The sequence below is a fragment of the Aspergillus bombycis genome (assembly GCF_001792695.1).
Source record: "Aspergillus bombycis strain NRRL26010 chromosome Unknown contig00107, whole genome shotgun sequence".
NCBI lineage: Eukaryota > Fungi > Ascomycota > Eurotiomycetes > Eurotiales > Aspergillaceae > Aspergillus > Aspergillus bombycis.
The window spans coordinates 1-22,141 of NW_019170109.1; the positions used below are offsets into that span (position 1 = coordinate 1).

A 22,141-nucleotide genomic window follows, 5' to 3' on the forward strand; every position below is an offset into this window, starting at 1 on the left:
AAAGAAGAAGAAATAGAAAAGAAAAGAAAAAGAAGAAAGAAAAAGAAGAAAGAAAAAGAAGAAAGAAAAAGAAAAAAAAACCACCTTTGTCATTCGAAAGGCTTAGCCTCACCAATCGCAGTCTATTCACAGTGATTAATATGAGATTCAAGAGCATAGGTTAAAGATCAGGTATGGTTTTGTAGCAACATTGTGGAAGAAAGTGAAGAGATAAAGTCGGTAAGCTACAAAGTGAAAGTAGTGATGAAAAGTTTGAATTTCAAGTGGGATCGTCAACATAATTTGAGAATAATTACAAAGGTTAGAACGATAGGTCAAGCTACTATGGCGAAGGACCAAAATTATAGTTCTGATCAGTATCAATTCGGCGACAATAACATGACGATTGGATTGGGACATCAGCTGTAGCTGCTGCAAGCTTCAATTGCTGTTTGATAATGCGTGCCTCGGTAATTCGCCCAAGCTTTATCAGGCATTCATGATACCCGTGCAGCGACCACACGTTGTTCGGATGTTGTAGTGCACGAGGTAAGGTGTCATCTAGGCCCAGATCAGCACTATACACTGCCGACGCTTCTTCAACCCGCCCTTGCTCGAGTAGAAGAGCACCATAAGCATGCCGAGTTGGCTGCATCCACCCCCATGGTTCATCGTAAGGAAGACCATCATCTAGAGAGATGGATCGTCTTAGGTGACTAAAGGCAGCATCATAGTTGCCCTGGCGGTACTCCAGTTCTCCATCAAGCATTGCCTCTGCAATGGCTAGTATGTCAATGCATTTGTTGTTGAACAGCATGCGGGTAGATACAACACGCTTTAAGGCTTTATGGAAGAGCTCTCGCTGCTTATCTGCTTGGTCGACCTGCCCCGTTGCAGCGAACGCAACGCCTTTTCCGTAGTGGATCATTGCGGTTGTCACACAATACAGCTTCTCGTCTCGTGGAACGTCAAGTTGCATGATATCCTGCCACCGACCGAACCGAATCAAGACATGTACCTTCATTGCCAAAAACCCTTCAAGCCAATCAGCCATAGGTGGTGACTCGCGACGTATAAGCTCATCTGGGATGGATGATTCCAGCTCCTCGGCAGTATCCAGGGCAATCCTTGACTGCCCCGCGAACATAGCAGCATATATTCTGAAATGATAGTCATGAGACCGATAAAGGGTATAGAAGTTAACAGCTCCTGCGCGAGCAAGGAACTTCTCATCGGCCCGGATCGCTTCAGAGTTGGATGCAATTGCCTTCCGATAATCACCACATAGAATATCCAAATGTGTAGGCATGTGATTGAGATGGCCTGCATCAGGCACCAATCCACGTAGGTTGTCCGCAGCCAGAAGAGCCGTTTCGGGTGCGCCCGACATCTCCATCAGATGGATGTACATGTGCAGCAGGCCAGGGTGACGGAGAGCTCCGTCCTGTGTTAATGCTCGCTCAAGCACCGTCTTGATCTCAAGGGTACGTGCGGTTGGTGCCGGCTGGCCCGTCTGCAAAACCCACAGCTCCCATGGCGTCAAGTTCATCAACGAATCTGCGTACAATGTTGCGACGTCTAGATCATCTGGGAATCTTTGATACACAGATGCCATAGCATCGGCGTATCCCTGGTTCCAAGACGAGCAGTCTCCTAATGGCTGATCCTGCGGGTATCGATTCTGGACAGCTTCGATAAGTGCCGATTCTACGGGCCTCGCCGTAATCCCGTGCTTTCTGGCATCTTCAGCTGCTCCATGAGTGCGCTGGACTGTCCTTTCCAATTCCCCCTGATCGAAGAATTGCCATGGCTTGTTGTAGTTAGGGCCTAGGGCATACGCAAGCCCCCAGTACGCCATGGCACAAGCGGGGTCATACTCGATGGCTTTTTCGAAACAGTGAACTGCCTCCTCATGGTTGAAAGCATATGTCCAGATGAGTCCTCGATCAAACCAGGTCTGAGCCTCGGGGCTGGCGGTGGCCACCGGCCGGTGGAACGACCCCAGATTGTAGTAACCATCTGTATTTTGACTATGGATGCTCATCATCAGTGATTGATTAAGCACTAAATCAACCAAATAAAAAGGTGTCGGTATCCCTTCCGTCAGATGTTGTTCGGCAGAAGGACGGACAATGAGCCATGGGGACTTCTATGAGGTGGGGTAATTTCATTCGCCCGGCATAATCACGATAGCACTGCCCATGAGCAGAATTACTTATTGTCTCCGTACAGTCAATGTATCCCCAAAAAAACTTTGGCTTGGTTTCCACTCTTTCTTTAATTTGGTTGGTCTAAGTGGTTATATACTTCAACACATTAAGACATTTTATTTTCGCATGCTTCGTAAACAGCACGACATTGCCATTATTCGACGATCGAGCGCCAGCGATAAAGAGGGCTTTTTTCTTGTTCCTTAGATCGCAAATTCAAGGCTCTTCGTCGTTTGCAGATTGAATTGCCATGTCACCCAAAAATATTGTATTTAGAAGCCATCATTGAAAACGCCTCGTGCCAGAAACAAGAAGATAGACAGAGCCTGTGATAGCCAGTTCCCAAAGCTCATTTGACAATTCTCTTTCGTCCACCGACGTATCTTTCCCAAGGAGACACAAGCTGGTGGATGCATTTCGTTCTCGCCTGGTGTTTCGTAAACGACGCCCGGTCGAACCTTTCTCTACCGCAGCCCCAGGTCCGTCATCTCGACGTTGTCTGCCGATCCCATCCAGAGAATGTTGTTACACCTGTATGAAGTCGAAGGTCAGCGAAAGTTTCTTTATCATTGTGAATTGAAACGAAAGCAAGATCGGTCCTCAAGCGGAGAACTACCCATCCGCCAGATTTCAGCCATGCAAGAGCAATAAGCATACCGAATAAGCACAAGGCCAAGAGTTCCTGTGTTCTTTCCATCAATGAACTCTTCCGTGTCCCGCAATAGCACGTTCATGTACGAGTCGATGCTCTCCAGCTTGCCCTTGTACTCGGTTTGACCCCACTTGAGACGAATAACCATCTCCGTACCGACCCTATAACACATATGTTAGATATACAATGCTCGCGGGGTCTGGTTTAGGCGGAAGAAAGGCTCAATGCGATCGACAAAGCGCGATGGGTTGATAGTAATGCGTACCTTGTCTGCAAGAAAGGGCGGGGGTTGACTGGTTGGAACTACAAACGAAGTCAGCATAAGCTAAAGACCCTGTGTTAAGAAGCCCTGCTGGACCTGAATTGCAAAAGAGCAAGTACTAGATACTGACACTCATGGTTATGGTTGTCTGATCGGGGTCCGCGACTGAACAGTTCTAAAGATAGCGTAACCCGTTTGATAATACCGTGTCGATTCGGTAAAATAATAAACAACCAGCTAAATCAAAAACTTGTTCCAGCGCCGAGGTGCTGTTTGTGCTGGTCGCGTGTTGAGCTAGTAAAAGGATTATCGCGGTCGCCAACTCTCGCCCAGCGAATTGAAGGTTCCTTGTCAGCCAAAAATGCAATATTGCCGGTCTTGAAGCAGCCAATGATATTATGCCTCCAGTCACCGCCTTTATACAAGAACAAAAGGCTAAGTTAGTACTACTAAGTTTGTACATCAAGTTTCAGTAAAAATTGTACTCCTCAATATTGCCATTTATTGATCCTTCCTGGTTCCTTGTATATGGCACTTGCGGCCGGTATCTATCATTGCGTGACTTTCCTCATGTTGTCCGAAAATATCGCACTGCAGAAGGGATAGCATGAAGATACTACTAGATATTTCCAGTCACGATCGCCCAGGCATTTTAAAGAGAAATGATAATTAGACAAGTCAGAATGCTATTGCAGACCATATAGCCATTGATGGTACGGTATCCTCAGTATAAGGAGACCTCTCAAGCTCTTCCCACCTTCCAGGTAATTTCCTTGATGGAAACTTCATCTTCAGCTTTCTCATCATAGTCATACCACTCGCTCTCAGACAAGTCGATGGCCATGAATGGAGTGGAAGACTCGGTGCCCTTAGCCTCCCATTCGCCCTAGTTACTTATTAGAATCACATAATCGTTCGCAATGACGAAACGCAACTCACATCAGCTTTGAAATCGGTAAATTCAAGGCCGCGGCAGTCAATGTCGATCACTTTCCGGCCCTTGCGCTTTTCGTCTGCTTCGTACACATTTGGGCCTGCGACGATAGAGGCGGAATGGGTTTTCTGGTCACATTTGTTAGCTGCAGGCAGGACGAGGCATTTAGGGAATGAACAAACTGACTTGGCAAAGCTTGCATTTCCAGACAAAGTTCGCCTCTCCGCGGCTTCCAGGGATTTCATGTTGCTCCTGTATGATTCAGACTTAGCTTGAGTCAAAGTAATTTTTAAGAACTGATACAACGGTTGAGGGGAGGCGATAGGCCAGACCGGACTTACAAAACGGTTGAAGCTGACCCAGTTTGGGTGTGTTTCCCGACAGGACGTGCATTGCACCTTGAAAGTGTAGTAGTAGGGGTTCTCAGGAGTATCTTGAGGGCGAAGTTCAGTGACTCTATACTAAGGTGAGATACTGGCAGCGATTGTGAGGTGCGGCAAAGCTATGCAAATAAATACAGACAGAAGAGGCAGAATTAAAAAGTGGAGCTTGCTATAATTTGGAAACCACATATAGAACACACTTACCCTGTGAGTTCAGCTGAAAGGACTAGAGAAAGCATCTTGTTGGCTGGCTGTTGGTACAGTGGTAATGCTGAGCGCACTCTTGAAGGTCTTGATAATTGATCTGTGCGGGGAATGACTTCCGCGAAGAGAATGATTTATGTAGTCACGGTGGGCATCTTCCGCGCACACACCACCATTCCCATAACAATGACATTCCTTGTTACACAACTAACAATACAGAGTATTATCGGAATTATGGTCTAAGCTTAAGTTTATGTTCTAAAGGAAATACTTCTATTGCAGGTATTTATACAATAAACGCCAAGAATGCGGGTCATACAGAAGTGCTCAAACCCAACCAATATGACAGAAAGACCAAGGGGCTATGTACATCAAAAGCTATAAAATAGACAGGTTCATCGCGAATCAAAGACGACTTTGCTGTTGGTCCTGTCCCAACGGCTTGGCCGAGAAAGCGTTAAAGTAGGCGTTCAGGGCATCCGCGGTGCCGCTGCCTTCCACCAACTGCACGGTACAGGCAACATGGCTATCTGGGCGGCACACAACTACACCTCCCATCTCAGGGTCAAAGCCAAGTTTCTCGTGTGCGGCGAACTTGGCATTAGGGACTCTCACGTCGGGAATGTCGTCCGCGTAGATGTGGTGGTGATAATCGCGGAGAATCTGGGGCACAGCCTCCATATCGACCTGGTTCTTCTGCGCAGCGTATACCAGACAGAGGGTGAAGAGCTTGGAGTGGGGCTGGTGACGCTCAAAGAATGAAACATCAGCAATATCGGATCTGCGGTAGACCGACAGGAACGAGCGCTCCTTCTCTAAGTTTGCCGCAAGATCTGCGATGGCCTTCTTTGTCTTCTCCTGTTTACCTGCGAAGATAAAGATACGGAATGCACCATTAGCTGGCACCTCTTGCTCCAAATGCACGAAGTTGGCATCTGCCAGTCGTGTAACTGTCGAGGGCGTGAAAGCACGTCCTGGGGTCAGTCTCACACCAGGAACGTCGAACAGAGACGACTTGGCTGGGTGGCTAGCATCCCAGTTGAAGACGTTCGGCTTGTAGGCAACACCATAACCGCTGGTAAATTCGCATGATGATTTGAAGGTCTTAACAAACTCATCCTCCTCCTCGCCGCCAGACGCAACAGTCGCATGGCTAGCGGAGCCAACCTCTCCAGCAGTGGGACGGCGCTTGGAGAACAGGGCGGCGTATTTCGCATCAAAATTTAACAAAGTCTCTGCAATGTCTTTGCGCTCAGTCTCGTATGTGCTCAAAGTAGAGCGATCGGCGAGTCCAGATTCGACAGCATGGATCTTCCAGGCCATGTTCAAAGCGTCGTGGAATGCAGTGTTCATACCTTGGCCGGCTTGGGCTAAAGGAGGGTTAGCTCGAAGAAACGTGTTTTTTAAAGATGGCTTGACATACACTGTGAGTGTGGCAGGCATCTCCGCCCATGAAGACTCGCTCGTCCAGAGTATACTTCTCGGCGATACCCTGCCCAATTGGGTAGACAGAGTACCACTCTACGCGATCCCATTCAACCCAGTATGGCTTCAGAATCTTCTTCGCGGTTTCTTGAACTTCCTCTGCAGTCGCCGTTTTTCTTGGGTTGAAGTCGGGATCCGAAGATGAAGCGATCTGGACATACAAACGGACCATATTGTCCTCACGGGGAATCACCATGATCGAACCAGCATCAGAGTGGATTGTGCACTTGGTCTGTTTTGAAAAGTTTGTCAGCGTTTGGTCAGCTGGACCAGGAAGATTGGAATTCTCACCTCGATATCAGGGAAATTTGTCCTCACAACACCGTCCATAACACCCCACACATAGGAGATAGGATCCTTGTGATGGATCTGGATACCAAGCTGCTGTCTGACAAAACTCCGGGCTCCTTCACCGCTGAAAAGATACTTAGAGCGGACGGTCTCGATGACGTTGGTGTCAAGGCACTTTAGCTGCACTTCGACGGGGTAGGTCTCGTCCAAGCCATCATTCTTGAATCCGGTAATAGTCCAGGGTCTCTCAACCGTAGTACCAGCCTTTTCAATCTCGTCCAAAAATACACGCTCGATCTTTCCCTGGTGAACAAGGGTTGTGAAAGGATATCTGGTGTCGATGAAACGTGGGCAACTAGGCCAGCTGCCAGTGCGATGAATACCTTGCTCCCCGGAGAGAGGATCCCAGAATGCGACATCGTAAACCTTGGCGGGCTTGTAGGCCATGATTTGGCGCTTCAGGCCGAGGTTACGGAGAATTTCAGTGGAACGAGGCTGGATACCATCGGCGCGACCTGTGGCAGTGGGGACTGGGCGGTTGTCGATGTGCTTAACCTTATAACCCCATCGTGACATACACAGGGACAAAAGAATGCCAACAGGGCCTGCGCCCACGATGACAATATCGTACTTCTCTTGGGTTTGAGCCATACTGGCGGCAAAATGCGATAATTAAGCTTTTGATTGCTTTGGTATTCGCGGCTGTGGGGATGAGGATCGACAAATGACAATAAGAGGTAACAGTTCTGAAAGATCAAAGCATCACCAGCATGAATGATGAAAGAGGCTAAGTGAAAGTGTTACATGGAGAAGAAGTGAATCTCAAAGGGTGAAGCGCTCATTTATAAATGAGAGCTTGGGGTAGGGATCCCGAGGGGCAGTATCGAAGCCTGCCACGGGGAGCCACAACGGCATTCATGTTCGGTTGGATCGACGGGAGATGCCATAGATAGTTTCTTAAGTTGGGGTATCAGGTAATGAATTGCAGTAGGGGAGGGTCCTGGGCTAGTAAGCAATGTGGAACGGCGGTATGTCATTGGGGGGAACAACAACTGAGCGTGTGGGGAAGCACTGAGGTCAGTGCCGTCGTTCGTTCCGAGAGTCTGCAGGTCCTGCGGAAGCGAAAGTCGGCATGTGGAGTATTTTCACGTGACCTGCAGTATCGGCAGAATCGCCGGGATTTCTGAGCTGATTCTGCCGCCTGTCATTGGTCAATGAACATGCCGATGCTTTTTGCCTTTCAATTTAACTGATGGGGCTCCAGTGTACGGAGTATGAATGGGGAATATGGAGATAGGCACGGCGATTGTGGGAGGCAGATGCATCAGGAACACTAATTGGTGACCCGATTTGAGTGTTGATGCTTCATATGTTCGCTTACAATGCGGAGCACTAATTCGCCCATGACTGAGAGTAGTCCAGGTTTTCACCATTCAATCGACAATCACTACTAACGTATACGCCTACTTGTAAACCCCCGAAACTACCGTGTTTACGATCCAGAATAGTCGTTCTGAGTCCCACTTTTACCGTCTTGATTTCCTTGACTACTCTGGTATCATGCATGTCGAGTTGTTTAAGTGAAGTTCTCAACCAGCGAAACAGTATTGCTCTTCGCTATCCACTCCAAGCGCAGTTGTCTTCGGGAATAAAGTATACGATAGTTGTGGGAGAGAGCCTCAGTAATTCTCTCTAGACTTTTCTAACAACCCCTTAGCGGTGGGCATTGTCTAGGGTTGTAATAGAACTTAATCAAAGTAGAACGAGCACTGCGGCAGGGGCGACTTTCTACTCGGAAATTGAAAATACATCGTTCTGGCCAATAAAAGACCGTGATGTCATAATACTAGTGCCCGTGTACTCCGTGCTCTAAACCAAATCGGCAATTCTCACGGCATGCCGAGCGGGCCGGACAATTGGCAGGGCATGTAACTTCCTCCTAGCATCATCTATTGGGACGTACAACACAGAAGATGAGAATATGGAGGGCGTGGGTCTTACCCCAGGGGTGGAGGTAATGTAAAGTACGCTTTACTTACCTTCATGACAACGACTCTTTGACGAGGACTGGAACATAGGCCATGCTTCTCCACGAACCGATGTACGATGCATTATGGAAAGCAATGAGTCAGGGTTGGAGTGAGCAAAGAAGATAGTCGCGCATAATCTTAATATAAAAGTCTAGTGTGATTGTGTATTCTTGTTTCTTGTTAGGGATGGTTGTATATAGATGTGGCTTGAAACACAACAATAGTAGTCACTCAATTATACAGTCACAGACACAATATCAACAGGTCCTATTGTGACCGTGAATAGAACAGCTATCATGAAACTCGTTATTGTTGTCAATACAGGACTATTGAATAGTACTGGAACGCTTCCCTCAATAAAAAAATATAGGATATTCCATAGCTAGCCACTATAGCTCTTAAGTAGCCCGCCGTTGCCAATAATACGACGCCTGCGAAGGCTTCAATAATAGTAAATAGTGGGCGGAGAGACTGATCTTCGAAGCTCTCAAAATAAATATGGTTCGCCTTATCAAACTTCGTACTAAAATTCCGCCTTGGCTATTTAACCCCATATCATTCTCTATACTCTTTCTTACCGCAGAAAAGACATCAACATCCTCTTCATTCTGTCCAGATTGCGATGAAATTATCTTCGGAGATTCCCATCATGTTTATTCCAGCGTAAGCAATTGTAAATCCCAATCGATATGGCTTGAGATACTAACTGCTGCAGTCAAGCGCTTACCTATGAGGATGTCGCGAAACTTAGTCCCTTCTATGAGGAATATAGATCTTTCTGGGATATGTCCCCAAATATGGATGATATCACTTCCCCTTTAGATACATCAACAAACTCTTCACGATCAATTGGTCTCAGGTCAGAATCTGATCAGTCTCTCTACTCCCCAGAAATCTCGTCGCTTCCTCCGGTACGTGATGTCCAGCCATTCTCTGTTGGAGGCTCCGCAGCAGAAAGACTTCTCGTGGCCGTTCATGACGGACATGAGTATACACCAACCTACAATACAATCCCAGAGGCCATAGCCAGTCAGGCTGCAGTTTTAGAGTATGATAATCCTTGCAAGCAACCCTTACCACCCGTGCAGGAACCCATTGACATCTGTGAGCGTGAGTCGTTCGGACTCGACCACATCGACAGCTTGCTTGGCCAGACACGGTCTTCGCACAAAAAGCTCTTTGGGAGAAACGGTTGGCTCGGGGGAACAGCAGACTTGGGGTATCTGTCGAGTGAGAAACACAAATCAAAGAGTCTCAAAGATCTGCGAAAGAAGATAGTGGATGGATTTGTGGGTCTCTCCGCCAACAAAATAACCTTGTTTCGTATACTAATGTTGGATTAGACCGAAGGCATGGCGAAGGCTTCGCTGACAATCATTCATGAACCCCGTGGCATGGAAGATCACCTACCACAATCGACTACTCCTATCTCACTGAATCCTCCAATACAAGCGATGCTGTATTCAGAATTGGAGGTCATGGTATGTGTCAGTGCAAATGCATTTCTCGTCCAACAATATCATGAAGGTCGACTTTCAGGAGAATCGATCAAGAGAATCAAGGACTACTGGGGATCTAAGAACAGGCCATCAGTCGTCGAGTTCCAGTTCGATCAAGCCACCCAACAGCGCTTGATCTCAGCAAACAAAAGGTCTTTGAGATTTAATGGAGAGAGCTCGACGAATCCAGTCCTTCTCAGCTCCAACCTCCATAACTGGAAAGCAATCGTCAAGGAGATGAGTATTCGCACCTTCTGTGCTCCTGACAGTGTAATCCGCAAGCACATGCACGATGTGTATCAGCTCCTCGACATGCTGGGAGCCCCCGTTGCCACTTTAGCTGTCTGTCAAAAACTGCACATACGAGCACTATCCTTGATGGGGAACTAAGTCGAGAGATGCAATTATGCCGACTGAGAGTGATGACAACCCAGTTCCAGGTCGAGACAATGGCCCCACGCAAGGGTACGTTTATTTGCTGGTGCTAGTTAGGTGGAGCGTGGAGCTAGACACCGAGAGACTTTCACAGCCACTCATGTAATCCAGATTATTGCTTAGTTCTGTACCTGTTTTGCTTCTTTTGATTGACCGTTGAGCGTCGCAGCTTGTTTTCAGCTTTTGTTCTTGCGGGTGTTCTTCTTTCTCCACACTATCGGATTTCGGTCGTTCACTTAGCTCCACCCTCATAGTCGCTTTTTAATAGAAAATTACAAAGATATCTCTTCCTCAAGGTTACTCTACACAAAATCAGGGGCTGTTGGGAGTAGTGCTCCCAAGACTGCAGACGTGTCTTTTGTTTTTGAATTTTCTGGGCCAGCAAATTCCCGCGGGAAGCCAAGGCACGTGGGACGACGTCATAGGCTCAGACGCGGACCACGAGCAAAAAAAAGACACTGTTGGCCAAACATGCATGCCTGTCGACCCTTACCTGCAAGGAGGCCACAATCTGGACCTCAAATGATGCTTGTCTCACCGTTTTCACTATTGTTCTTATAGTTTATCCTCCCTATTCCGCGCGCTAAGCTATCCAGAAGCTATCATTTATCCCGATCCTCCCTTGCTGACGCGAGTTTTAGACAACGTTACAGACCGCTAATCACTGCATGTTTCAGCGATGCTAGTCCTATGCTGATAGATTTTATTTCCGCGCTCATTTTTTCCCCTTTGAAGATCCCAGATAATAAGCGTATTCGATATCTTACGGAGTGCCCACAATGACGGGGCCGATCCATACTTACGGCCCGACATGTCTTCTGGCAAATGATGACCCTGATCCTTCTTCCTGGCATTCGTTAGACGAGCCACCGAAAGTTCGTCCTCAGTTCTTCTACGTCTCCTCATTACCTATTGACGATCCATTGACGGCTTTACCTCCGCCGTCCAGCAACCAAGGGCCGGGTAACGAAAGAGCTCCACCTCAACCATTCTCGGTCAAAGATAATATCGCACTGGAGGAGTCCTGGCTATCTTTGCTACGCACTACAAAGTCCGAACTAGCAGCGAGAAAGCATGCGCGTGCGGGCTCCTCATTAGTCCGAAATGCGGGAATACCGGTACCAGGGAAGGAGTTCCTTCTCGACACAAGTTGCAAAAGGCAATCGGGAAGCCATGGAGATAAGAGTTGGACTGGGAGTAATAAAAGTTGCCCGAGTGCTCCCGGCAGCGTTCTAGGTGATGAGGCATATCGCAGCCCAGAGGCAAGCGTCAAGCATCCCGGAGACAAATCTCGTGTTCCCCATTCTTCAGATCGCGGCATGGGTGAAAGCGATAGATCGGGCATTCTCAGTTATCGCAAGAGAGAGCCATCCCCGAGCGGCAATTCCAAGTCGACTAGACGCAGGACTGCTGGATCCCCGCAGAGCGAAGGTGCAGCTTCCGAGGGCATAGAAAGTACAAGCTGGCGTGGTTTCCCCTCTCGTGGGGGCACAATCAGTGGCTCACCGTTTGCAAGGGCCCCTCTAAGCCAATCTGAAAGCGTATTTGGGCGCTCGCTTGAGTCTACTTCGTCAAAAGATGGAGATCAAGTGCATCGAGCTGGCCACCAAGCCACCACGTCTAGCCATGCCACACAGAAGCCGTCGGGGTTGAGAACGAGTGTATATCAAGAACAGGTTCCAGATGGCACTCTAGATGGCTCTAGCAATTCTAGTGATAGCCAGGAAGCTCAGCTGAAGATTCCTGTAGGTGTATCGCGGCTCCATCTAGTTGAATTACCGAATTTGAAGGTAAGACTTTTGTGTTCAATGTCCCTTTTGTTCGAAATCAAACGTTAAACTTGATAGATGAAACCTATATACTGGAGTCCTCTACATGATATCTCAAGTGTCCTTCGTGCTACATGGTTCTACAAGAATACCATGCTGCCCGTGGAAACAGAGCTTGCCAATAAACTCGAGGACGGCTACGTATATCTGAAACCCTGGTCCGAGACATGGCAAGATGAGCTCAATAGCTGCGTGGAAAACGGTGCAGACGCCGAAATGAAAATCGTACACAGCTTATGGCCGAAAGATGATATGAAGCGTCTCAGTTCAGTCACTCTAACGCGTGATCAAGAAACTTCAAGTCCTATTCCGGGCGGACCTGAGAGACTTGCCACCCCTAATCCGGCTATCGCCTCTCTTGATGAGAGCCGGGCTGCTGGTGGGCCAGCTACACATTCAGAAGCTGTTAAGCAATACATTAATTCTAGTGTGATTTATGTTGATGGCAGAGATGCGCAGATTCTTCGACCCAGCTTATTACCGTCAGTATCGAGAGGAAGAAGGCCACTTAGTGCAATTCGTAAGGGACGGCAGATTGGCATACCGGTTGTTCGTGGCTTCAATCGACGATTATGGGACCAGCTACATCCATCCAAACCTAATCCTGTTGATGTCAGGAACTACCTCCGCAGTACTCAGTCCCGCACTATGTCCACAGCAAGTGGTGGCAGACAGATTTGCTATGCTTGTGCCATAGAAGAGATGCGTCCCACACCGACTGATCTAGTACTTGTCATCCATGGCATAGGTCAGAAGCTATCGGAACGTATGGAAAGCTTCCATTTCACACATGCTATTAACGCCTTTCGCAGGAATATAAATATGGAATTGAACAGTGAGCCGGTGTGGCCACATGTACGCCAGGGTCATGGAGGTATCATGATCCTCCCTGTCAATTGGCGGTCGACTTTGTCTTTAGAGGATGCCAATTTCGACTCCCAGGGCGTTGAGGATCCAATTAGCAACAAGTTCACCCTGCACGACATCACTCCGGAGACGATACCTGCTGTTAGGTCTTTGATAAGTGACGTCATGTTAGATATTCCTTATTACATGTCGCATCATAAGCCGAAGATGATCCAGGCAGTTGTCAAAGAAGCCAACCGCATCTTTCGGCTATGGTGCAAGAACAACCCTGGTTTTCAACAAAATGGCCGCGTGCATTTACTTGCCCATTCCCTCGGAAGTGCAATGGCATTAGATATACTCAGTCATCAGCCTACCCATGTACCCGATATTGATTTCTCCAAGACTAGCATTCCTGGGGACATATTCGAATTTGACACTAAGGACTTATTCATTTGTGGAAGTCCAGCTGGATTCTTCTTACTGCTCAACAAGGCGAATCTTTTACCGCGGCGTGGAAGGGAGAAGCCTGGCTGCGAAGGTGATGATCTAGTGCGTGGTGTGGCAGGAGAAGCAGACACATATGGATGTTTGGCTGTGGATAACCTCTACAACATTATGCACACGACTGACCCAGTCGCGTACCGTGTTAATGCCGCCGTCGACAGCGACCTAGCCAACTCACTTAAAGTAACTTCTATCCCCAGCACATCAGCATCATTCTGGAAGTCATTCGGTAGCGTGTTTCGCTGGAGTTCAGCTCCATCCATAATGGCCGCCGCTAATGTAGCACCATCTCGTCCTGCCGCCATTTCGAAACTTCCCTCCAATGTCGAGCTTGAAACCCACGACTTCACCCGCGAAGAGATCGCGGAAAAACGTATGCTTCTTCTCAATGACAATGGCCAAATAGACTACTACCTTTCCGGTGGTGGCGGACCCTTAAACATCCAATACTTGAATATGTTAAGTGCTCATAGCAGTTACTGGACCCTTTCGGATTTCGTGCGATTCCTTGTAATAGAAATCGCTCGCAAGCAAGGTAAAGATCATACAATTCCTGCGTTTCGGGCTGAGAAGAAGAAGAACTGGAAAGTCCACAAGGGTTGATCAATGTAGATGGTCTTCGTATTAATTTTGCTGCTTCTTTATCTGTTCGCATGTTCATAGCGGTCAAGGTGTTATTTGGTATGATATCCTGGTCGGAAGCATGGGATAAACGTGGATCTGTTTTTTTTTCCTTTTTTTTTTCTTTTCCTACTAAGATGTGCTCATCATACCTTCCGGGAGCTATTCGGTTGTTAAGCTATGATCTGCCATAAGCTATGCTGGATACCTTTCGCTTCCATTCAAATTGACATAAGAATACATACAATCATGGAACAGTCCCAGGCCCCTACGGGCATCCCGATGACAGGGACTTATGTATACAGATCATTAGCATCGTAATGCGACGGCCTCAATCTTCTTCCTACGCGTTTCTCCTCCCCATCAGTCAACATTTAGTCTCTATCGGTTTTAGAGCTTCAGCCGGGCAGGTGAAGAATAATGAGGCACACAGCTGGACAGGTTCTACCGCAAGGATATGCAGGTGGTATCAAGTTGAAAACTTGGTGCCAAATGGAGAGATTATTGTTTTCTAGAACATCATGAGCACCTAGGGCATATCCAATAATAAACACTGCCGTGGCAAATTTATGGAAAACCTGCTTTCTAAACTCTAAATAATGCTCCATATAAGTCCTGCAACGTTAACTCTTCCTTTGCCAGATCATAAGGTATAGGCGTTTTATTTGCTGTTATTAGAGCTATTCATATTCCCATCATACGCTTCCATTCCTCGATAAACAATAATAGCCCACCAATCCGAACCTTTCTCTGTATGGAACGAGAACATCGACCTATCCCATCACCTCAACGGTGATGGAGGAAAACTGTTCAAAAAATATGCCAACCTAGATCCTAAAAGAGCAGAAAAACATGTCAAAAGCATTGTTTGTATTTTGTCCATAGCCAAAGACAAACCAGCATAATTCCTGACGACAATAGGCCCACCAAGCCTGGACCATCTCAAAATACCCTGTTTTCAACACTTTCTATTTGTGCAATCCGACCTATCCCGTTCTTACTTATACAAGCAGATCCTATCTCAAATTCAAGCGGGAAACCTCTTCCTAGACATACGTTGCGGTCTGGGACAAGACATGCGACGTTTAGTACAAGATGGCACGTCATCGACGAATCTGATCGGATTGGACTCGGCAGAAGAATTTATCAACCTCGGCTTCGAGTTGTTCAACGATAGATTCAGTCTAGAGAGCACGTTTATAGTTCAAGATTTCTTCGAGGATACCCCGCAACTTGATAACTTGGCTAGCCGCGTCAAACTGATCAATTCCGGCTATTTCATGCATTTGTTTAACTGGGATACACAACTACACGTTGCGAAGCGTATGATGAGGTTGGCTTGCCCGGAGAAGGGAGCGATCATCACTGGCATTAATTTTGGGAGCCGTTCGCCTCCGGATTGGGATATGGTTCCTCCAGGCCTTCCTCCGCAATATTTGCATGATCAGAGGAGTTTGGCTAGGTTATGGGGCTTGGCTGCAAGGGAGACCAGGATGAACTGGATGTTTCGATCTGTTATAGATTACGATGAGTACTGCAACATGCTTGATCCTAACGGATATCGGTTGAGGCGGGTGGCCGAACGGTTGTGAAGGGGTTCCATGAGATCGTGCTTTTGGAGTCTAACTTTCATTAAGCATTGCTTCAAAGGTCCTTTGAACTGAAAAGCGATGGTGTAATAATATTTGAGATTACATTTCTTGGAATTAACTCGGGATGCCATGAATTAGCTGGTAGCTGGGAGATGATATCTTGTGATAGTGGGATAATATGTTATTATAGAACAACATTTATTGCGCTGTTACGACCGGACCCAGCATCAATGCCTCTACCAAGATACCCTTTTCAATCTGTCCACTTCCTGGTCGAAGCACTAAGAGCGCGTTTGCGCTCGCTAGACTTCCAACCCTAGAGCTCCGCTGCCCAACTCCCCCTAAACCTGTGCTAGAGGCGTACAATCGGCCGTCAGAAAGTGATGCCGTCACAATGGCCCGATGGTACTCGGTACGCTTGGGATCCAACGGGAAGGCATGTGTCAAGCTGACTGAAACAAGTGGTAATCCAAGTGTTGAAGATACGCCGGGCGCAGTTTGCTTTTCGCCCATGCCCATTAGCTTGTAAAGGGATGGGAGTACGAATAGATTAAGTGTCACGAGGGCCGACGCAGGGTTTCCAGGTAATGAGAAAATAAGCTTAGTCTCACGCTCTTGCTGGGTTTGTTGAGTTGACAATGTTGGTTTAAACGGGACCGTGGCGAATGTGGTCGGCTTGCCTGGTTTCATAGACACGCGGCCAAAATGGATAGTCCCGCCTAGTGTACGTTCGATAGTGGGTTTTAGCAGGTCGAGCTCACCCATTGATACGCCGCCAGTGGTGATAATCACGTCTACACTAGAACTTGCCCTCCCCACTCCGCGAAGGGCATCCCGAAGGCTCCGTTCCAGCTCACCTGCTGGTGTATCACGGGCAATTCCTAGATCGACGGTGGGGAAGCCCCAAGAGGCAAGGCACGAGAGAAGAGATGGACGGTTAGAGTCTCGAATTTGCCCTCCATGGAGCTTTCTCGGATCGTCATGCTCAACGAGCTCATCTCCAGTACTTAGAACACCCACACATGGCTTCTTAAAGACTTTAACTGTTTTTGTTCCAGATGCTGCTAGAAGACCGATTTCGCCTCCGACTGGCGTAATAAGGTCTCCTTTCTGGAGGATTTTTGATCCCAGCGCAACATCACTACCGGGCTCACGAACATTCTCGTTGGGTTTAATATCACCAGTCAATATCTCTACCGTTGCTTCCTCTTTGCCATCAGGGGTTGAAGAAGCGAGCACTGTATCCTCAACCATTACTACAGCGTTGGAATTTGGTGGAAGAGGAGCCCCTGTGGTTATTCTGGCGATAGTTCCGGGCTCCAGGGGGGACAGTGACCCTCCTGGGTTGGCGTAAGAAATAGACGCCACGGGGAATACCCCCTTGGTGCTTGGTCCAACATCTGCCGCTTCAGGTGCAATCACGGCGTACCCATCTACTGTGCTAGCTCGGTACGCTGGAACAGCTTCTGCAGCATAGACATCCTCGGCAATGACCGACCCGACTAAGGCAGTGGTTACAGGAACTTCAACAACCACTGGATCAGGAGTTTGTTGGCTAATCACACCGAGTGCTTCATCCACTGATAGCATTGGGTACGGGGATTCGCGATATCGTCGATTCGGGCCTGCACTGGGGTCATTTGATTGCGGTCTCTCTGATTGAGACGTATGTGCCTTGGGGGCAACATGGCCATGTCCATGACCGTGAGAATGAGAATGATGATGGTGGTGATGGTGATGGTCGCGATTAGGTTCTACTCTGCTTCCCGAGGACAACCCTGCTTCAGTTTCTAGTTTCTTGACACCGCCGGCATGGATGGCTCGAGAGTTAGCACCAGCCGCTTGAGTGCATGCATGCGGCAAAAGCTTGAAGACCGCGTCGAGGTTCTCTTTGGCCCCTTTTGGCGAGCCAGGCAAAGTAATAACCAATGTTTTGTCCCTAACGCCCGCGACAGGCCGAGACATCATTGCAACTACAATGATTGTTAGCGAGCCCTCGAGTAATAAGTTATGTGTACATCAGCTTACAAGGCGTGACTTGCAAAGAAGCGGCAATCATGCCGTGACTTAATGTTTTACGGTCAGTAATCACCTTGTATTCAAGTCTGAAAGATAGATAACGAACTCACACTAGGCCAGGTGCATGGCGATGAATCAGAGGCGAGACAGCCTAATCAACGATTTTAGCAAAGCAGAGTAACTCTGGAGCAGGTTCAACGAACCTCAGGGGTGTTATCCTTAACCGCAAAGCCCGTACCGCCACTCAAAAGGATGAGATTCACCCAATTTGGGCCATCTGTCCAGTCACAAATGGCTCGTTGGATGTCGAGTACATTATCAGGTACGATCTTAGTGGCCGGTCGATCCCAAGTATTTGACCCCTCCGTTGAGAAGAAAGACGTGAGAGTGTCAGCAACTCTGTCCGTGGAAGGATCTTTAGAGGCAGTATCCGATACGACCAATATCGCTGCCTTGAGTTTGTTGTCTGTCATTTTAGGTGCTATCTTGTTAGAATTTTGAGAATTATAAAGAGGAGAGTTTTGTCGGATGCGGGGAACCACTAGGTAATCGGACCCTCCAAATATATACTAGTAGTACTTCATCGGATATCTACTATCGCTTAAGCTTATCAATGTCAACAATATAACGATCGCCAATTTCTACAGACTCATAATAAAACCTTTTAAAATTAAATCAGTGCTATACATAAGAATGCGCTATCGTATTGATAATATCGCCACTTCTATTACTTCCCAGCGCCTGCTACTGTACATCAACCCAGACATCATGGCAAACCAGCGGGACAATCAATGCTATTCACGCATACCCAAAAGACTCTACAGTCAGATCGGATCCATACGCCATAATGCAGTATATAATAGAACACCAGAACAAAGTGAAGCTGTAACATCGAAGTCATACAATGGTTCCTACCCCGAATCGCAAGATTCTCTCTCGGAGAAACCTCCCCTCATCAACCACTAAGCAGCCTTACTTGAATTCGTTAGCTTTCTGGGTCACCAGAAGCCCGATAATAAGGCCGAATAAGCCAAGGACGGAGCTGAAGATCTCGATAACAAGGATCTTCACAAACCTGCAAAAGATGTTAGCTCACTTGCTGTTCCGATAGAATTACGTATGGGGCGGACGAACAGGCTTCCATCAGCAGCATCGGCTAGAGCTGCACTGCTTCCATTGATACCGACAGAGATACCACAGATCAAATTGCACATTCCCACAGTGATACCACCCCAAAAGAGTGCGTATCCGGTATATTGGTTGCTGCCCGAGAAGATTTCATCATCGCCGACGAGGTTGAGTTTCGAAGAGAAAACGATTGCCATGATGACACCATAAATAGCTACTACTTCGCAGAAGATAATGGAGATCAAGTTCTTCGTCCGAATTCTTGGTGCCTTAACACCTCCGCCGACAATCGATGAACCTGTAAGGAAGATACCCCTGGACAGTCATGCCATAAGTAATGATATAATAGAAAACATAGCTCCGTATTAGGACGTACCACGCTGCTCCAACGACTGATAAACCTATGCACATTGCGATACCGATGTTTGCCCAAGCATATGGAGATACCGATTCGAGAAATTGACCAACCTAGGACGTGTTAACAAGGCACCCTATAAAAGATATGTAACATTAAAGTGTCTTTGAATACATTAAATTGTTCGCCATCTCCGTGAAAAAGCATATCTATAAGTATTGATTAGTGCACAACATCATTATCCCAGTTGGATGAGATCACTCACATCCCCCGATCACCAGGAGTGACACGGTAGCAGCACCAGCTGGATAGACGAGACCCATGGTGACCTCCAACTTTCGACCCGATTTTTTAAGCTGGAGGAAACAGTGAAGAAGCTACAGGGCCTTGAGACACCTGACAAAAGTCGCAAACGATAGAAAGATTGCGGTGGAGCGGAGCTCTTGTCCGGATCACTCATCTGGAGCGACACCCGCACCTTGCGCTGATGATGGGTTTATCGGGCCGGATTTAATCCGTCATCGGGAGGCGGTCGGAGTTTAATGCTGGCTTGTCAGTCCATAACATTTACTTACCGTACAGTTTCCCCATATTGATCCATAGGTTCGAGTTGACTTCACTCCTCCCCAGTCGCCCATTTGAACAACTCTGGTCGGCCTTGCGTCTGATCTCCGATAATACCCCCCTTTTCATGTCCTTCTATCCTTAAAACACCCTTGGGCAATCTTTCCACAGGCCTTCTACGTAAAAATTATTTGCGACTTTCCCTCCGCTACCCCTGATCCTACCATTGCTTCTAACAAGTTTTCTTGTCACAATGGCATCCACTTCCGCTGTAGGGTCGTATTCGAACCCTTTGAAAAAGTTCAAGTATGTCTTTGTATACCAAAGCTTCTTGTAGTCTGAATTAATTGTTGAATGTTTCACAGGCTGGTGTTCTTGGGAGAGCAGAGCGGTATGTATACCACATGCCAGGTTTCCATTAGTTTATGGTCTGTGCAAGTCTCTGACCGTGACATGTAGTTGGCAAGACGTCCCTGATTACGAGATTTATGTACGATTCATTCGATAATACATATCAAGCGACCATCGGAATCGACTTTCTGTCAAAGGTATATCTCACCGCAACTAGCCAACCTCTCGATTCTAGAACCCCACCTTCGACACACTTTTTATCGCTCATGCCAGTGTTAACTCGTTTCTCCAGACTATGTACCTAGAGGACAGAACTGTTCGACTCCAGCTTTGGGATACAGCCGGCCAAGAACGATTCCGGTCTTTAATTCCTTCCTACATCCGGGATTCGAGTGTTGCTGTTGTTGTTTACGATATTTCAAACGCCAAGTCCTTCCAGAACACCCGTAAATGGATTGACGACGTCCGAGGGGAGCGTGGCAATGACGTTATCATTGTTCTAGTTGGCAACAAAACTGATCTTAACGACAAGCGTGAGGTCACAACCGCGCAGGGTGAAGAGGAGGCTAAGAAAAACGGGCTGATGTTCATCGAGACTAGCGCTAAGGTTGGCCATAATGTCAAGCAACTTTTCCGGCGGATAGCCCAAGCTCTACCAGGCATGGAAGGCGAAGGTAGCAGAGGGGAGAGCCAAGGTTTGTTTCCTCGGTGTCACTTCCAAGTTCCTCAGAGCTGACTATTACCTTTAGTGATCGATGTGAACATCACCCCAAAAGAGACCACAACCAACGATGGATGCGCTTGCTGAATGCTGTAATGTACTACCTGGTCGCCATTTTCGATTACGTTCACCAGTTTGTTTCCTCGATCTCAATTATGAGGTTTGAGATTGTCAATATTGCTGTTATTCTTAATCTGTACATTTTTCTTCCTTTGCTTTTCAAGTGAATAGCGTGTTTAGATCGAAGCCGTTTTTCTTTTTCGCTTTCTTTCCTGTTTCCCGGCACGGTCGCCTGCCAGTGGTGCTTGGTGGGAGAATCTGGCGTTCTACTTGCTACATCGCATCAACATCCCATTGCTTGCCCCTCAGATTCCTACGATATCCTTTTTATCTTTAACGACCCAGATTTGAGGTTATGGTTCTAAGATGTCATGGCTCTTGTAAAATTTTGGACTACGTCTACAATACATATATATTGTACTATTTACCAAACTATTCGCAACCGCATAGCATCCAGAAATTCCAGCCAACATAATTAGGAGAAAGTGAAAGATGAAAAAGAAAAGAAACAGGCCAAGGCAGACATTCAGCATATCTTCATAATACTACTCTGTACGGAGTAGTTAAACAACCTGCAATTGGCCATTGGCGCTAGCATCGGGAACGTCGTACTCGTATTGTCTGATGCAGGATAGCTGACTGCCTACTAGTAGTAGGCGAACAGAGCCCGATGCATGAAAGAACAATTTGGAAGTCCAACAGGGAGTAGCACAGAAGGGAATATTCAATTTCAGACAATTGTTCATATTGACCTTGAAGCAATAGCTGGAAGTACATGCAGCCATCTTCCGTAAACCAGGTCAATGAAAACTTGCGCAGTGAATGATTCATTGGACATAAACTCATGTTACGGAGTACCCGAACGTCATCCAAGGGCCGCTCATTTCTTGGCGTTCAATAGGCGAAAATAGTAACGATCGGCGGGGCGGATCGTCCGGAAAATCAAGCCCCTGTGTGACAATACCACATGGGCATCGTGACCCAACTGTTGCTGACTTCCAGCCTTCTCCCTTTCTTCTCTTCTGAACATATTGGCTTCCATTTGTTTTCCCTTTTCTACTGCATCCTCCCATCGCTTGTGCCACTCCCACCGCAACCCATCGGCGATATCAGAGATGGGGTTTTCACCAACCCGTTTTCTCCGCATCCCGCGGCCAGAGGTATGTCAGAAATTAAAATTTCGT

General features: G+C 47.3%; 9 protein-coding genes across 9 annotated transcripts; 4 read left to right on the top strand and 5 right to left on the bottom strand.

Annotated features, from left to right (window-relative positions):
* Window positions 1-322: 322 nt before the first annotated feature.
* On the bottom strand, window positions 323-2,023 carry ABOM_009711 (TPR domain protein; the record flags this gene model as incomplete). Its single annotated transcript, XM_022536839.1, has 1 exon — window positions 323-2,023. The coding sequence occupies one exon, from the start codon at window positions 2,021-2,023 to the stop codon at window positions 323-325; it is 1,701 nt and encodes a 566-aa protein (XP_022385348.1).
* A 630-nt stretch (window positions 2,024-2,653) lies between these two features.
* Window positions 2,654-4,282, bottom strand: ABOM_009712 (uncharacterized protein; the record flags this gene model as incomplete). Its single annotated transcript, XM_022536840.1, has 6 exons — window positions 2,654-2,720; window positions 2,847-3,002; window positions 3,107-3,144; window positions 3,861-3,989; window positions 4,043-4,165; window positions 4,220-4,282. 6 exons carry the CDS (start codon window positions 4,280-4,282, stop codon window positions 2,654-2,656), a joined length of 576 nt encoding a protein of 191 aa, XP_022385349.1.
* A 747-nt stretch (window positions 4,283-5,029) lies between these two features.
* ABOM_009713 (putative FAD monooxygenase) lies at window positions 5,030-7,051 on the bottom strand (the record flags this gene model as incomplete). Its single annotated transcript, XM_022536841.1, has 3 exons — window positions 5,030-5,994; window positions 6,050-6,341; window positions 6,401-7,051. The coding sequence occupies 3 exons, from the start codon at window positions 7,049-7,051 to the stop codon at window positions 5,030-5,032; spliced, it is 1,908 nt and encodes a 635-aa protein (XP_022385350.1).
* A 2,028-nt stretch (window positions 7,052-9,079) lies between these two features.
* Window positions 9,080-10,319, top strand: ABOM_009714 (uncharacterized protein; the record flags this gene model as incomplete). The annotated part of the gene is made up of 3 exons (XM_022536842.1): window positions 9,080-9,093; window positions 9,146-9,719; window positions 9,774-10,319. 3 exons carry the CDS (start codon window positions 9,080-9,082, stop codon window positions 10,317-10,319), a joined length of 1,134 nt encoding a protein of 377 aa, XP_022385351.1.
* An 824-nt stretch (window positions 10,320-11,143) lies between these two features.
* On the top strand, window positions 11,144-14,149 carry ABOM_009715 (DDHD domain protein; the record flags this gene model as incomplete). Its single annotated transcript, XM_022536843.1, has 2 exons — window positions 11,144-12,154; window positions 12,212-14,149. The coding sequence occupies 2 exons, from the start codon at window positions 11,144-11,146 to the stop codon at window positions 14,147-14,149; spliced, it is 2,949 nt and encodes a 982-aa protein (XP_022385344.1).
* A 1,094-nt stretch (window positions 14,150-15,243) lies between these two features.
* ABOM_009716 (uncharacterized protein) lies at window positions 15,244-15,759 on the top strand (the record flags this gene model as incomplete). Its single annotated transcript, XM_022536844.1, has 1 exon — window positions 15,244-15,759. The coding sequence occupies one exon, from the start codon at window positions 15,244-15,246 to the stop codon at window positions 15,757-15,759; it is 516 nt and encodes a 171-aa protein (XP_022385352.1).
* Window positions 15,760-15,957: 198 nt separating this feature from the next.
* ABOM_009717 (bifunctional molybdopterin adenylyltransferase MobB/molybdopterin molybdotransferase MoeA family protein) lies at window positions 15,958-18,251 on the bottom strand (the record flags this gene model as incomplete). The annotated part of the gene is made up of 4 exons (XM_022536845.1): window positions 15,958-17,732; window positions 17,788-17,825; window positions 17,889-17,929; window positions 17,982-18,251. 4 exons carry the CDS (start codon window positions 18,249-18,251, stop codon window positions 15,958-15,960), a joined length of 2,124 nt encoding a protein of 707 aa, XP_022385347.1.
* Window positions 18,252-18,750: 499 nt separating this feature from the next.
* ABOM_009718 (H(+)-transporting V0 sector ATPase subunit c'') lies at window positions 18,751-19,584 on the bottom strand (the record flags this gene model as incomplete). The annotated part of the gene is made up of 5 exons (XM_022536846.1): window positions 18,751-18,853; window positions 18,913-19,221; window positions 19,283-19,374; window positions 19,436-19,470; window positions 19,527-19,584. 5 exons carry the CDS (start codon window positions 19,582-19,584, stop codon window positions 18,751-18,753), a joined length of 597 nt encoding a protein of 198 aa, XP_022385322.1.
* A 494-nt stretch (window positions 19,585-20,078) lies between these two features.
* On the top strand, window positions 20,079-20,984 carry ABOM_009719 (Rab family GTPase YPT6; the record flags this gene model as incomplete). Its single annotated transcript, XM_022536847.1, has 5 exons — window positions 20,079-20,131; window positions 20,191-20,216; window positions 20,285-20,373; window positions 20,469-20,871; window positions 20,926-20,984. The coding sequence occupies 5 exons, from the start codon at window positions 20,079-20,081 to the stop codon at window positions 20,982-20,984; spliced, it is 630 nt and encodes a 209-aa protein (XP_022385353.1).
* Between the last annotated feature and the right edge of the window lie 1,157 nt (window positions 20,985-22,141).